This window comes from Taeniopygia guttata, chromosome 6, assembly GCF_048771995.1.
Source record: "Taeniopygia guttata chromosome 6, bTaeGut7.mat, whole genome shotgun sequence".
NCBI lineage: Eukaryota > Metazoa > Chordata > Aves > Passeriformes > Estrildidae > Taeniopygia > Taeniopygia guttata.
This window is the reverse complement of record NC_133031.1, coordinates 3,720,145-3,735,703: the sequence shown is the minus strand read 5'-3', so window position 1 is coordinate 3,735,703 and position 15,559 is coordinate 3,720,145. Positions and strand designations below refer to the sequence as shown.

Genomic DNA, 15,559 nt, shown 5'->3' with positions numbered 1-15,559 from the left:
GGCATCACGGGGCAGGAGCACCGCGCCGTGGGGACCGCGCCCAGGAACACCGCCCTGGCTGGGGACATCACACGGGGGGATGTCACCAGGGGCCGTGGCAGGTCCAAGCTGGGCTTGGCCTCCCCACGGGGCTTTTATCTCTGGAGTTATTCCTTGAGTGTTCAAAAGGGAATTCCCTGGGAAGCCTTTTTACTGCAGCCATTTATTTATGACCCTTATGTGCCCATTTTGAGCCACTTGCTGTAAAACCAGGCCTCCCATTTTTGATATAATTTAGGTTCAGGGCTTTTATACTAATAAAGACTGAAGGTAGAGGTGTCATGGGGTGTGTCTGGGCAGGAGGGGACAGCGGGGCGGCAGCAGGCAGGGAGCTGTGCGGGGATCACAGAAGGGGGAAAAGGCTTGGAGCTGAACTCCCTGACCCAGTGCCAGAGCCACAGGGGCCAAACTGCAGCACATTTTGCCAGCCACACAGAGCCAGGCTGCCCCAGGATGCTGCAGGGAGTCCCCTCATGCTCAGCACCATCCTGGCCTGCTTTGAGCACAGGCTCCTCACGGGGCTCCCAGGCTGGCACCCGCTGCGGCTGAGGACATCCACACCATGCAGTGCTGCTGCAGAGAAAGAGGTGAGGGGTCCCCCACTTCATGTGCCACCAGCCCTAGGACACATAAAACCATCCCAAAAAAATGGTAACAAAATAATTTTATTCTGCTTTATCAAAAGAACTTAACTGTGAATGTAAACCTGACCAGATGTATCGTGTTTCCTTAAGGAGATGCGCATCCAGGGGCAGACCCCTTTAGTCACAGGCCCACCCAGGCCACGGGAGCGGAGAGAAAAGCCAGTTCCATCCCAAAATCCTGGCTGCAGCCATGTCCCTGCTCACAGCTGGGGCTCAGAGGGCAGCACAGCCCACACCAGGGTGCCAAAGCCGCTGCCACCCCTCCTGCCCACGCTGGGGCTGCTGCAGCAGGGGCCAGGGAAGCAGGGAGGGGTGCAGGAGGCTGCTGCAGAAGGCACTGGGCATCACACATGCTGCTGCAGGACCTGGGACCACAGGAGCATCCCCTGGGGTCCCTCAGACCACGCAGGGAGGTGGCTGATGCATACAGAGGGACACTGAGCCGGTGACAGCCGCTGAAGGCAAAGTCACGGCGCAGGGAGGCACAGCAAGGCTCGGATGCGAAGGGAAGCAGCTCTTCCTGCACTGGCCTGGCAGGCTTTCCTGCTCCCTGCGTGGACATCTTGCTCTGATCGCTGCAGGAGAGGTGTGAACTGCCTGGGTATTGCTCCCAGCAGTTCCCCTCGTGCCCTTGTCACTTCCAGGCTGGCAGAACCTACTCTGTCCAGCCCTTCCTGATGCCCAGTGTGCCCAACCCCAGTCACACATGAAGACTTCGTTCCTGGCAGCATTCCCTCCAGCAGTGCTTCTAGCCTATAAAGCCTGCCCTGATCCCAAATTCCAACCAAAGCAGCTGTGAGGAGAGGCTGTATCTGTGCCAAGGGCCTGCTGCAACACTGAGGAGGTGGCAGGGCAGAGATGAAACAACTACAAATGCTTCCTCAAAGCCCATCCCACAGGAAAAAAGCCCTGCAAGCCAAGCAGCATTTCCAGGGGACATTTCAAACACTACAGAACACTCTGCCCTGGTGCCCAGCTCCTGCCATGGCTGGGCTGGAAGAGGAGCTGGGATCCTGGAGCAGAGCATCAACTGAGCCTTGGGAGTTTGCAGGCAGGCAGAGGACAAGAACGACCACCTGAAACTGCTGCGAAGTCCCACAGTTATATCTCACACCCTGCAGGAGGGGCAGGGCCAACACAACCCTGCTGTGTCCCAGAGATGGAGAAGAGGCAGCCAGGGCAGGAGCAGGGCAGCAGGAGGCACCGTGTGCTGCTGGGGACACTGCCATCCCTGGAGCCCAGCCACACATGGTGGGGACACAGCACGGCAAAGCCTGAGCCCACACAGCTCCTCTGGGGACACCACCAGCACAGGCAAAGCTGCTTTGGGCCGAATGTTTGTCAATGGCACAAGCTAAACACATCCCTCCCCTGGCCATGAGGCTGCAGACGGAGCCAGGGACAGAAGACCCCAGCAGGCTGAGTGCCTGGAGTGTCACCACCCCCAGCCCCTGCCGAGGGGACAGGACAGCAGCAGTGAGAGCAGGTCTCTGAGCATGCAGCAGGCAGTGCTGGGGTGCTCCCAGCTGCAGGATGGCATTCCAGCTCTTGCCAGCTGCTTCCCCAGCCATTGCACCCCGGATCCTCACAGAACACGAGGAGGAGCAGGTCCTAAAAGCAAGCACACCCTCAACAAGCAGAGGGGAGGAAGGAGGGAAAGCAGAAAGCAGGTTTGTCCCAGCAGATTCCCCCCTCCCCAAGCACCTCTCCCTCACCCTGCCACGGCACACCAGGAGCAGGGTCAGATATATCACAGCACAAATCAGGGCAGATCCATCTGCCAGCAAGCCTGGCCAGGGACACACTCCTTGCCGTGGCTGTTCAAGGACACACAAAGCAGGTCCCACTCCTGCAGCAGTGGATTTTGCACGGAGAAGCAGCAATGCCTCACCTACTTTGCAGCTGCAGTGTCAAACATCTGATCTGCTGCACAGCAGGGTCCTTTCACTCTTCTCTTCCCCTTCACTTTGCCAGCATGGCAGAGCAGTAGAAATTCAGCCCCCTTTCCCTGGTGAATGACTTGCAGGGAGGCTGGAATCTGAGCAATGACTTGCCAGGCTCTGTTCCCAAACAGCTGCTCTGAGGTGCTCCTGAAAATCTGCTTTAGGAGGCAATGAGACTCAGCCACCCAGTGGGAACACCAGAGTCAGTCCCAGGCAGCCAGTGTGAGGCTTTTGCTTGGAGAGAGGGGTTGCAGAATCCCTTCAGAGACTGCTTCCTCCAAGTTGTTATCTAGCACTGCTGTTTACAGGAATATCGTGGCTGTGCAGATCCTACTCCCATAACCTATTCCACAGCAAACCACTCCTCACCCCGAGCAGGAACAAGCTGGCCAAGGAGAGTCCACTCCACTGGAGTCCTTGAGGAGAGCGAGACAGCGTCAACAGAAACCTCCACCAAGCAAAGCTTCAGCAGCAGGACAAGGGGAACCTCCTCTTCACTCAGCCTCAGCCAGGAGTGCTGAGCAATGACCTGTGTGCAGCAACACAGCACTCAAAGCCACATCTCCTTCCTGCAGAGCAATGCCTGCTAAATAACTCCTGCCCCAGGAGGCTTTCCTGCTGTCTGTCCTTTAATATTCCAGTATAGGTATGTTAGTACAGGATTATCCCTCCTTTGGAAGCACCAATTTAACAGGGGGAGAAACAGAAGAGGCAGAGCCCTTGCAACCTGTTGCTAGAAGAAAATCAACCCAAGTGCCACCTATACACAAGATGTCCAGGCATGTGCTGCATCGCCCCGGCGGCACAGGGCCTCGTCCCCGGGCACAGCCGGGCTCACTGCTGAGCTACACCAGGCTGCCTCTGCCTCCCTCAGCCTGTGCTCTCCTGGCCTCTGACAGGGCTGTCTCCAGAGCTCCCTGGGGCTTCCTGGGCAGGAGGGCTGCTTTCCTGGGCAGTCCTCAGGCCGGCCTGCTCGAAGGCACAGGAATCCAGGAACACGCCGGGGATGCGGTCGCCGAAGTACAGCTTGCTGTTGGCAGCTATGGCCTGGTACTTCATCAGCTCCAGATACTCAGGGGTCAGCTTCAGCTACGCAAAACAGAAACCAGAGACCCTAAGAGACAACTTTCTGAGTCCTGCAGCACTACATCTGTCCTAGATTGCAAGGCAAGATGTATTCTATTTGCCATCTGCATGGCAGCTGTCCTAACTGGGCAGTTTTCCTTATCTCTTCCACAACCAATCCTCTCTCAGGGGAGACACCTGCTGATAACGGGCTACTGAATGTCACCGCGTGACTGATAAGAACAACAACATCCCATTGTGAGATGCTCCACCCAGAGGGAGGAGCCAAGCATTCCAACCTGGATATAATCTGAGTTTTTGGGACAGTAGACTCAGCCTTTCCACTGGATTCCCAGAGGAACAGCTGGGGTTTTCCACTGGACCTTCAGAGGAAGACTACACCCTTTTACAGGATCACTGCTCCCACAGAACCACATCTGCCACTCCAGGAGGACTGCAGCCAGTCCAATTTGGACTGCTACCAACACCCTGACCAAAAGGATGTCAGGTTGTATTCTGACTCTGTCCATAGTTTTTCTTTTGAATTATTGCAGGTATTTTGGTTTTCCTCCCTTTTCTTAACAAACTGTATTTCTGACTTGGAGTCTCTCACTGGTTTTGCTTTCAAACCAGAACACATTTCATGTCAGGCAGCTGCCTCCTGGGGTGTGAGCTGTTAGATCAAGTGTTTTTCCAGCTTCCCAGAGCTCACCTTGTTGGAGTCAGCCAGTTTCCGAGCAGTGTAGTACTCTGCATCAGCTTTTGCCTTCTCCCTTGCCAGGAATGCAGCATCTAACACAGCAGCAGAGGAGGGACAGGAAAGAAAGGTTAGGAAGTGAACGGCCCCATATCACACTGAGCCCTCATCCCATGGGGACCAGCTGACCCAGGAGTGCCTGGTTGGCCCTGTACCTGCCCTGCAGCCCCTGGAGAGCTCCGTGCATGGGGCAGGAACCATCCCAGTGCACAGCCTTGCAGCCCTGCAGCACCCTTGATAACTTTTGCAGGTCTGAGGTTCCTCCACCTGCCACCACCCCCAGCCAGCAGACAGCCCCAGCAGCGTGCTCACCTTCAATCTCAGAAATTCGCTTCTCTGTTTCCTTCTCCATGATCTTCTGCTGGTAGTGAATCCTGGCCACCTGTGCAGCCTTCTCTGCCTCTGCAACCACAATGGGCTCCGCTGGGAAATCTGCTTCTCAGGCCTTGAGCACCAGCACCCTGACCCCAGCACCTGCCTGCAGGGTCTGCCACACCACGAGCTGGCTCCCTGCTCCCTCCCTGCCCCCTCAGTGCCAGCCTGCACTCCAAGCAGCAGGGATACAGGGAGAAAACACAGTGCTGATGTCTGCAGAGCTGACATCCCGTTTACAAGTGTGTTTCTCCTGGCACAGGGACATGGAGCTCCAAGCCCAAGCAGTTTTTCCAGCAGAGAGATTTCCTCCATCCCTGCTGCAGGACAGAGGTGCTCCCTGCTCTGCTGCTGTGGGATTTTCACCCAGATGTTCAAAACAACTGCTTGTGCAGCCTGGCTGCACCTCCCTCAGGGAGCTGCCAGTGGTGGAAGCTGTCCTGCCCCAGCTTAGCAGGGAAGGCAGGAATGGAGGCTCAGCCTGTGCTGGTGACATTACCAATGAGTGCTTTCTTCCTGTCTGTCTCTGCCTCCTTCTCCACCACCTTCTGCCTCTGGGCTGCAATCAGCAGCTTGGTCTTCTCAGCCTCCCTGCAAGGGGATAAGTGTTATCCTGGGGAAAGGGAATGAGGAGTACACAAAACAGGGAGTACTTTGGACCTTATTAGCATGATAGACAAAATGCCTTGGCAAGAGCAAGCAGAACTTTGAGAATTAAATCAAGATTGCAAGAAGATTCAGACTGATTTACTGGAAAAAGAAAATGACATCAACTTCCGCAAGCAAGAGATGTTTCAAATGTGTAAGTTTGCTTATGTGATGATTAACCCAATCACTGTAGTAAAACATCAGTAGTCTTCCTAGAGTAAGTATGTAAGCAGCCATAAATTTGGATTCTTTGACCATCTCAAAATCTCTCCCATCTCTCCAATCGCTGATAGAGCAGCTCTGCATCCCAAGAGAGGCCACAGGGACAAGGGGCCAGCCAGCTGCCAGCTCCCTGCTCCCAGCCATGGGGACTGGCTCTGTCTGCAGCTGTATGGGCACGGGCACAGGCCAGAGGAAGGGCTCATCCCCCTCTCCATCTGGCCACATCTGGATACAAGTCCAGTCTGAGGCCCTCATGACAAGGAGCAGGGCAACGTGGGCTGGGAGCTGGGCTAGCTCAACCAAAGATGAAGGGAGATCCAAGAGCATCTCCTTTTGCCCAAAGGCATCCCAGAGATCCTGGAAGGGAGCTTATGGGCAAGACATCACGACCCCTGAGCCCTGATTTCAGTATGGAAATGGAAAACAGAAGGCACAAGCGCACCTGGCCAAGCACACACTGCCTGGAGCTCACCTCTCACTCCCTGAGCACCAGGGAAGAGCTTTCCAACAGAACTGTGCCTGTGCAGGACCCTCAAAACTAATTAATGCAATTTTATGCCCAGCTACTCACATTAGCTCAAAGTTTCTTCGGATGGCCTCTGGAATTTTGGGTTTTGTAACACGCACGGCCTGTGAGAGAAGAAAGAGGGAGCACATTTTGGATTAAACATTTTGATGCAATCTGAACAACCAAGACATCTCTTTGCAAAAACAGCTGCAGTGCTGTGGACAGTGGTGCTTAATCCTCCTGTGCAACACAGCTGAGCAGGGTCACTCTCCCAGAGATCTCCCACATTTCCATTTCCTGCTGTCCATTCCAACCCACACTCCCACCAGAGGCAGAGGCTCCAAGCCCTGTCCAACCTGACTTTGGGCACTTCCAGGGATCCAGGGGCAGCCACAGCTTCTCTGGGAACCCTGTGCCAGGGCCTGCCCACCCTTAGCATAAAACATTCATCTTTCAGTTTAAAACAGTTTTAGCTTGTGCTGTCCCTGCAGGCTTTGTCAAAAAAGTCTTTCTCCACCTTTTAAAATCTCTCATTATTGAAAGGCTACAACCCACCTGGATAGTGAGACCTGGTGCCATGACATTGAGGTCTTTCTGCAGGGCCAACTTCAAGTTCTCATCTATCTGATCTGTGTTTGGAGGACAAAAGAGAGAGCAGTTGGTTTATCATATTTTGCCCCACAGCTTGTGTGTGGCAAAGAGCCTGCAGGCCTTGAAGAGCAGGTAACTCTAGAGTGTCAGATGAAGATGCTTCCTGAGACATTCAGTACATTGTTTCCCTTCCTATGCCCCCTCAAAAACATTCCCAAAAGGACACTCACATGCTAAGTGACTAGAAAAGTTCAGCTGTTGATGGGTTTGTGTTATCTGAATTAAGTGCAAGTGGCTTTCAGCATCTCAGCAAGAAAGAATGCTCAGAGCCTGTGGTAGAAGTCTATCCCTTCTCAGCACTTGGACTTGGAGTACATTAATATTAAAATTCTGACAACCTTTTACCTGCCATAAGCCATTTTCCCCCTGCTCAGCCACTCAAGAAGGAACAGAACCTGTTCTGTCTTTGGGGCACAGGCCCACCAAGGAGAATATGACCTGTGCTAACTCCTGAAGCACTGTTACTCCTGTGAAAAACCTTCCAGCTCTCACTTGTTACAGACAGCCAGGAGGAAGCTGTGAAAGTGCAAAAGGGAATTCAGCAACAGAGCAGGGGATTAAAAGCAGAAGCAGAACACGACAAGTCCACTGCCATAGCGAAGGCCACGGGCATCACGGCACGCACGAGAGCAGAGCAGCTGCTTTGTGCATCCAGAAAAAAAGGTGGAAAAAGACTGAAATCGAATTCCCACCATGCAGATGGGGAAAGACAAAGACACCTGAGTCACTGAAGTTACAAGGGAAGTGGCAGATGGATGTAAAAGGAGCTGGACACTACACTGCAATCCCAGCACAGGGGCAGTGTGGCCCAAGGGTACAATATCCTGTAAGATACCCCAGGAAGATCCCAGTGGGATCCCAGCTGGGATCACCCTGCTGCCCAACACTTACCAAACAGCTCGATGTACACCTCCTGCAGGGTATGGGCACTGCAGAACTGGTTCAGCTCGTGGTGGATTTTGTTGAAGATCAAGGTCTTGTCGTAGTCAGCGGTGTAATTCCTCACGATGTCGTACACTGGGGAAGGGAGAGAATCACCACAGGTCACCTCTGGCACCTGTCAGGGTGTCAGGGAAGGAGTGCAGCACTGGGACAAGGCTTTCAGGACCAAAACCACAGCTGCCCTACCCAGCTGTCAGGTGCTGCTGGGGTTACACAACTTCAAGGAGCAGTCATGGCAGGGTGTACTGCCTGGTCCTGTTTTATCATCTGCATAGACAAACGAAACAGCAAAGCCTCACCAGGACCTGCATGCACAGGAGCAGGTACTGCTGTGAACTGAAAACAAGGATCATTCCCATTTTTTAAGCCAACCAGATCCTGCAACCAGAAGGAGCACGGCCAGCAGGTCAAGGGAGGGGATTCTCTCCCTCTGCTCCTGCTGAGAGCCCACCTGGAACCCTGTGCACAGTTCTGGCCTGCTCCCCCGACAGAAGGAGGGCATGGAATTGTTGGAGCAGGTCCAGAGGAGGCCATGGACTTTCTGAGGGAATTGGAACATCTTCCCTGTGTAGCCAGGCTGGGAGAGCGGGGACTGCTCAGCCTGGAGAAGGGAAGGGGGTGTGGAGACCTCACAGCTCCTGCCAGGGCCTGAAGGGACACAGGGGAGCTGGAGAGGGACCCTGCAACAGGAACTGGAGTGACAGAACACAGGGAATAGGTTCAGACTGACACAGGGGAAATTTAAGTGAGAAATATGGAAGATATTCTTGGCTGGGAGGGTGGGCAGGTCCTGGCAGCTGTGGCTGCCCCTGGATCCCTGAAAGTGTCCAAGGCCAAGTTGAACAGTGGGGCTTGGAGCAGCCTGGGACAGTGGAAGGTGTCCCTGCCATGGCAGGGGGTGGAACAAGATGATCTTTAAGGACACTTCCAGACCAAACCCCTCCATAACTCTATGAATAACAACAGGAATTCACCCTCCAGCACCCCAGCAATTCTGGAGTTTTGCATTAAGCTGTGCTGCTGAACAAAACAAGCTGCCTGTGTATTTGGCATGGCAAAATAAGAAGGTAAGAGGCTCCTGCATGGGTTCTGTCACTGAAATTCTCTCAGGAGCTGAGCTGGAAGCACCTGGGACCAACACTAAAGGACCAGGAGCTGGAAGGGTAACAAGAAACAGAAACAGGGAAGTTCTCCAGGCATGGAAAAGGGAAGGCCTGCAAACCAAGACAGAGCTGCCCCGGGATGAGTGAAGACAGTCACAGCTCTGCCTGTTGAACCAGGATGGGAAATACCTGCATATGGGGCCAGCTTATTCACAACTTCTATTCGGTCAATGTAGATCATAACACCACCACTGCAAGGGAAAAGAGAGCTCATCAGCCCACTGCAGCTGCCAACAGTTAACAGATTTACAGCAAAGGCATCTTTATCCCTCTTTTACAACATTCTGAGCATTTTGCAATGGATCCCAGCGAATACCAGTCCCCCTCTCTGCATAAATCACAAGCACACTCCAGCAAACCTGCAAAGCACTTTCCTTCCCATTTCTGATTTCCCACTCAACCAGCCAAAGGAAAGCTTCTCTGTACAGGAATGTAGCTGCAGCTGTCAGGAAAGCAGAAGGGAAGGCAGCAAGGACAGCAGGTGACACCTGCCACCAAATGCAGACACACCTCAGCTCTTCTAGGCAGCAACACATGTTAAACAGAAAAAGCCCTTAATTTAATTCACAATCACTAACTCCACCAGGAGCTTGGCAAGGCCCAGTAAAAAGGAAGGAACAAAGCACAGGGCAGACTTCAATCCCTGTTCCCAGCTCCAGTGTCTCCTGGTGCTCTCCAGGAACAGCAAAAGCACCTCAGCAGAGGGAGCCTGCAGGCAGTCCCCTCCCCAAGAAAGGATGGCAGGGAAAAGGGGGAATCAGAGGTCAGGCTTGCCCCCAGCCCCTAGTGTGGCTTTCAGAAAGTCCTGCCCACCCCTGGGTTTGTGCTTTTCCAGAGAAAAGCACAAACTCTACAGCGAAGAAAAAACTCCTTAACTTTCAACAGCTCTAAGTCTCTTGAGAGCCTAATTTTAAAGCAGAATACTCCTGTTATGATGTCCTTGGGACAAAGGCATATCACAGACCAGAAGCTTCAGCAGGAACTGTTTAGAGACAGCTCATTCCTGGCAGTGCAACTCCCACATTCCCATCTCTGTGATGTTTTATCTCAAACATATCCCCCACGACAAACTCCATTTCTTATTTTGCAGATCTTGATCTCTGGCAGCTCAAAGCCAAGTCTGCAGAAAAACAACCTGAACTTGCCTGTGTCTGTGGTCTTTTGGAAAAGGCCTCCCAAGCCCAGCCTGTGCTTGTTCCAAACCTGCTTCTCTCATGACAAAAATGAGCTAAAACCACTGGTGATGGATGGACTTGATCTGCTGAAAATCTGGCATTTCAATTTCAAAAATCTAGCATCCTGGATCCTATCAGAGTCATGCACAGCCCCGTATCACCTCCCTGGCAGGAAAGGCTCTGAAATGGCACCTGAGGCCAGTGAGGGCTGCCTGACTCTACCACCACCTTCCACAACAACCCTGCTGAGGATCTCAGCCAGTCTGGGACAGTAAGTGGGATATTATCCACTGTTATTCCATTATTATGAATGATTCATAAGTGTTTATGTGGCGTGGTGGGGGATAAGTACATTTTATCAGCCCTGCTGGTCATGCAATGGCTTTGAGGAAGCAGGTGCCACTCGGACCCCAAAGTCTGCAGGGAGGGAGGAACAAGGAGAAATCCATAAAAGGACATAGACTTTGTGCACTTGGGAGAATTTTAAGCATAATGAGGCAGCAGTGCTGCCTGACCTGACAGGACAAGGAGCCAGCATCCAGGGAATGCCACAGGAGATGGACACAGGTAGCAGGAATGTTACACTGTGACAACAAATAACTTACAGAAGCAGGCTAGATGTAAAAGAAAGAAAAGAACCTAAAAAAGCAAACTTTATTTTCTGACTCCACTACATATACAATAGTAAAAATCACAGCGGATTGGAGGATGAAACTGCCACCTCTCCAACCACACTGGTCATCAATTCTCTCCACTTACAAAGAAGAATGCAAAACAATCATTATTTACATGAACACGCATGAGAAAACTCAGTTGAAATATGTAAATATCAGAAGGCATAGGAACTTTTAGAACTTTAAAACTCTCAAAAGAACAGGGTGACACAGGAAGACCCTGAAAAGCCTCAGAAATTCAGGACCTAACTCAGGGTTTAAAATCTCTGTTTCATATATTCACTGAATGCTGCCAGGTACAAAAAAGACAGGTAAGGCAAACACTGGGGATGGGACACCCACACAGACACTCAGAAGCTTCCTGATATAGATAAGGACAGAGGGAACAGGAACATAAAGAGAAACCCAGCCATTAAAATCTGATGTTTTAATATGCAAACACAAAACCTGAAACTGCTCAGGATCTATTCTGGTAGCAGACTCTGAACTGGGACAGTGACAGTGCAGGTGTGCTCCATTTGTTATTTATAAGCTCATGTTTTACTATGGAAATGTGGATGCAAAGCTTTGGCATCGAGCAGCCGCAGACTTTGGATGCCAAATGCAGCCAACTGAAAAGCTCCTGCAGCAACACCTGGGGAATGGACAGGGCTGCACTCCTTTGGGCAGGAGTGCAATCAATTATTAACTGAGAACTGCTTTCACCTGCTGTCTGCTGGTTAAAGCCCATTTTTACTGCCTGAACCTTCCCAACCACCTGCTCTGCACAACTGAACCCCACAATGCTCAAATTCAACAGGAACTCAATTTTTAGCTCTGAAATCACTGAAGCACAGAATGGTTGAGGCTGGCTTTGGCCTCGACTTTGACCTTTTGACCTTGTTTACATCACCACAAAAGGACTCTGGACAAGGCCCTGAAGTGACAGGACAAGGGGGAATGGGCTCAGGCTGACAGGGGAAGTTTAGGTCAGATATATGGAAGAAATTCTTGTCTGGGAGGGTGGGCAGGCCCTGCCACAGGGTGCCCAGAGCAGCTGTGGCTGCCCCTGGATCCCTGGCAGTGCCCAAGGCCAGGCTGGACAGGGCTTGGAGCAGCCTGGGACAGTGGAAGGTGTCCCTGCCATGGCAGGGGTGGCACTGGATGGGCTTTGAGGTCCCTTCCCACACAAACCATTTTGTGATTCTGTGAAAGCTGCAGCACTGAACACTAACATTATTTACAGAGACTCCTGAAAAACCTTTGAGATCTGAAATTAAAACCATGAGACCTTTATGGTAATATTTAAGCCCAAGCAATGTCCGATGCTGAACAACTCCAAGAAAGTTAATATGGGTTAAACCTGATCAAAATTAACTCTGTTTTATTAACATTGCCACTAAATTTCACCTTTTAATTTCAATGTTGTCACTGTGTGTCACCACTCCAGCCACCACTGATTTAATTTTTTGAACAGAAATTTTGTTGAGGACCCTGAACATAAAAGACAAGGAGAATCACCGGGGTTTTTTTTTACCCTGAAGAGTCATCACTTTAACTTGTGGATGAACCAGCACAACAGGATCTGTAACCCAACTCAACCAGCCCTCTCCTCCTGCTTGCTACAACTCCAGCAGGTCTGTGCTGACAGAAGAACCAGCCTGATTATACAGCAGGAATTTCATTTGGAAATCAACTCCTTCCCATCAGGAGGATTCCCACTCCCTGTTTCCTTCTGCCCACTGCTGGGGTCAGCACCTGTATCAGCCACAGGACTCAGAGTGCAAATAACCAGTCTGAGGGCAGAGCAAAGCACAAGCAAGGGGGTGTCAGAGAACTGAGGGGAGAAGCCCAGAAAAATTCAAGATAACATCACAATAAATGCAAACATGCTCTGAACAGCAGCTCCAGCAGGAGCCAGTGCTCCCTCCTGTTGTTACAGAGGGATGGATGTGTGTACATTTGGGATTAATTCTATGGCAGGTGCCTTTCCTTCCCAATCCCTGTGTCCCAGCATTGCAAAGGACCCCAAGGAGTGCATCTAGAAGAAATACAAGTGGAAGCCATACCTTGTCCCACAAGGCACATTCTTCACTTCATCAGTCTGCAGCGTGGTCTGCAACACAAACACAGGCACTGCTCACAAACCTGACTCCCAGGAAGGCCCAGACTCCCACAGTGGCAGCACAGAGCCAAAAGCTTGTCCTCTGCCTCCCTTGTGATGCCTGCAGGGGTGGGCAGAAGGCAAAGCTTCTCCTCCCCAGCCTTTTGGGGGATGCACAGGCAGCTGTGCCCGCTTCCCTGCTCCGGAATGCGGTGCTGCAGGGGAGCAGTGACAGCCACAGACGTGGACTGTCCTGCCTGAGCAGGACACTGCCACTCCCAGCAGTGTCACACACACACACAGTGGGGAGAGCTTTCCAAGGGGACAAGTGCTGGCTCCCCAGGGCAGGGAGAGGGCACCGACCTGCACGGATTTGAAGGTGGTGATGAACGGGAGCATGATGTGGTAGCCAGGGCCGCTCGGGCTGGTCAGCAACGCTCCGCCCCTGAGGAGAGGGAGGAAAACAGGCTCAGGAAGGTGCAAACAGAACAAGCAGGGACAGCTCAAACTGCCAGGGGTCACAGAGAATTGCATCAGCGCCCTGAACTCGCCAGCAATTCCACAGAAAAAGGGCTGAGCGCACCTGATCTTTGCCTGCTGCAACTTTGCGTAAAGCCTGCGAGCCATTAACCCTTGGAGCAGGCAGCTATTGCCAAACCCTCCCAGCATTGCAACACTGCACAGAGCTGCAAGAACACAGACTTCTCCTCTCTAAATAGTTCACTGGTAACCATGGAAAAATCCAGCCGTGGATGCGATGCTGCCAGCTTGGATTTCGGCACAGCCCCTCGCCCAGAGCAAAACCCCCTGGGGTGTTAGTGCTGAACACCTTTGTGGTCAAAGGGAAATGGCAGGGAAAGCATTCCAAGCAGCGACACAGCAGGAGCTCTGGCTGGGCGACAGTTTGGGACAAAGGTGACAGCTCTTGCTGGCACAGGGAGAGATCAGCAGATGTGAGAAGGCAGGAGGGACGCAGAGGAGCTCTGAGATCAGTGTGAGAAGGGCAGGGAGGAAGGAGAGGCAGGAGAAGCAGCCGAGGGCTCTGCACAGGGCGAAGGCGGCAGAAGCAGCACGGGTGCAAACCCTGGGGGAGAACCGGAGGGAGCCAGGGCGGAGCAAGCCGGGGCACCGAGCTCCGGGAGGGCACCGAGCTCCGGGAGGGCACCGAGCTCCGGGAGGGCACCGAGCTCCGGGAGGGCACCGAGCTCCGGAGGGCACCGTACCTGTAGTACACGGCCAGGTGCCCCTCCTCGACCCGGTGGATGGCGGAGTAGAGCAGGAAGACGAGGAGGCCGCTGGCAGCCGCGGCCGCGGCCCCGGCCTGGGCCATGGCCATGCTCGCATCCCCGCCCGGCGCCGGGGGCTCCGCGGGCCCTGCCCGGCACGGAGCGGCGTCAGCGCCGCCCGACACCGGGACACGCCCGCACACACGGCACAGGGACGGGCCCGGCACCGCCCGGCCCCGCCGCCATCCCCGTGCTCCCCATCCCGCCCCTACCCCTACCCCGTACCTGCCCTTACTCCATACCGACCCCAATCCCTATGCAGACCCGTTCCTTTACCCCAATTCTTGTCCCATACCCTTAGCCCGATCCCTGTCCCACAGCCCTCCCAATCCCTTATCCCTGTCCTGTACCTGTCCCTATCCTAATCCCTGGCCCCTTCCTTTATCCCAATCATTGTCCTTTATCCCAATCCCTGTCCCTACCCTTTACCCCAACCCCTCTCCTGTTCTTTTACCCCGACCCCTGTCCCGTTCCTTTACCCTGTTCCTTAATCCCGTTCTCTTATCCCGATCCCTGTTATCCCGTACCTGTCCCGTTCCTTTATCCCCATCCTGTCCCAATCCCTTATCCCGTTCCCTGTTACCCCGATCCCGTACCTGTCCCATTCCCCATTACCCCGTTCCCCGTTATCCTGTACCTTTACCCCGATCCCCGTTATCCCGTACCTGTCCCGTTTCCCGTTACCCCGATCCCCGTTATCCCGTACCTGTCCCGTTTCCCGTTACCCCGATCCCCGTTATCCCGTACCTTTACCCCGATCCCCGTTATCCCGTTCCTTTATCCCGATCCCCGTTATCCCGTACCTTTACCCCGTTCCCTGTTACCCCGATCCCCGTTATCCCGTACCTTTACCCCGTTCCCCGTTACCCCGATCCCCGTTATCCCGTACCTTTACCCCGTTCCCCGTTATCCCGTACCTTTACCCCGTTCCCCGTTATCCCGTTCCCCGTTATCCCGTACCTTTACCCCGATCCCCGTTACCCCGTTATCCCGTACCTTTACCCCGTTCCCCGTTATCCCGTTCCCCGTTATCCCGTACCTTTACCCCGTTCCCCGTTATCCCGTTCCCCGTTATCCCGTTCCCCGTTATCCCGTACCTTTATCCCGTTCCCCGTTATCCCGTACCTTTACCCCGTTCCCCGTTATCCCGTACCTTTATCCCATTCCCCGTTATCCCGTACCTTTACCCCGATCCCCGTTCCCCGTTATCCCGTACCTTTACCCCGTTCCCCGTTATCCCGTTCCCGGTTATCCCGTACCTTTACCCCGTTCCCCACGTGCTGCCGAGGCCGCGCTCCCAGCCCCTCCGCGCACGCGCGCCGGCGCGCGGCACTATGGGCGCGCCAGGCCGGCGCGGGGTGATGACGCCACCGAACCCCCCCCCCCC

General features: G+C 53.5%; 1 protein-coding gene across 2 annotated transcripts; it reads right to left on the bottom strand.

Annotated features, from left to right (window-relative positions):
- Positions 1–686: 686 nt before the first annotated feature.
- Positions 687–15,536, bottom strand: ERLIN1 (ER lipid raft associated 1). 2 transcript variants are annotated; one of them, XM_041716939.2, is made up of 12 exons: positions 15,432–15,536; positions 14,110–14,260; positions 13,250–13,331; positions 12,852–12,898; positions 9,084–9,145; positions 7,741–7,866; positions 6,754–6,827; positions 6,262–6,320; positions 5,320–5,411; positions 4,761–4,850; positions 4,404–4,483; positions 687–3,715 (listed from the first exon to the last, which is right to left on the bottom strand). In XM_041716939.2, the coding sequence occupies exons 2-12, from the start codon at positions 14,220–14,222 to the stop codon at positions 3,497–3,499; spliced, it is 1,044 nt and encodes a 347-aa protein (XP_041572873.2). In that variant the 5' UTR covers positions 14,223–14,260; positions 15,432–15,536; the 3' UTR covers positions 687–3,496. The 2 variants fall into 2 exon arrangements, with proteins under 2 accessions (XP_041572873.2, XP_041572874.2); XM_041716940.2 differs by lacking the exon at positions 15,432–15,536 and adding an exon at positions 15,270–15,289.
- Positions 15,537–15,559: the final 23 nt, after the last annotated feature.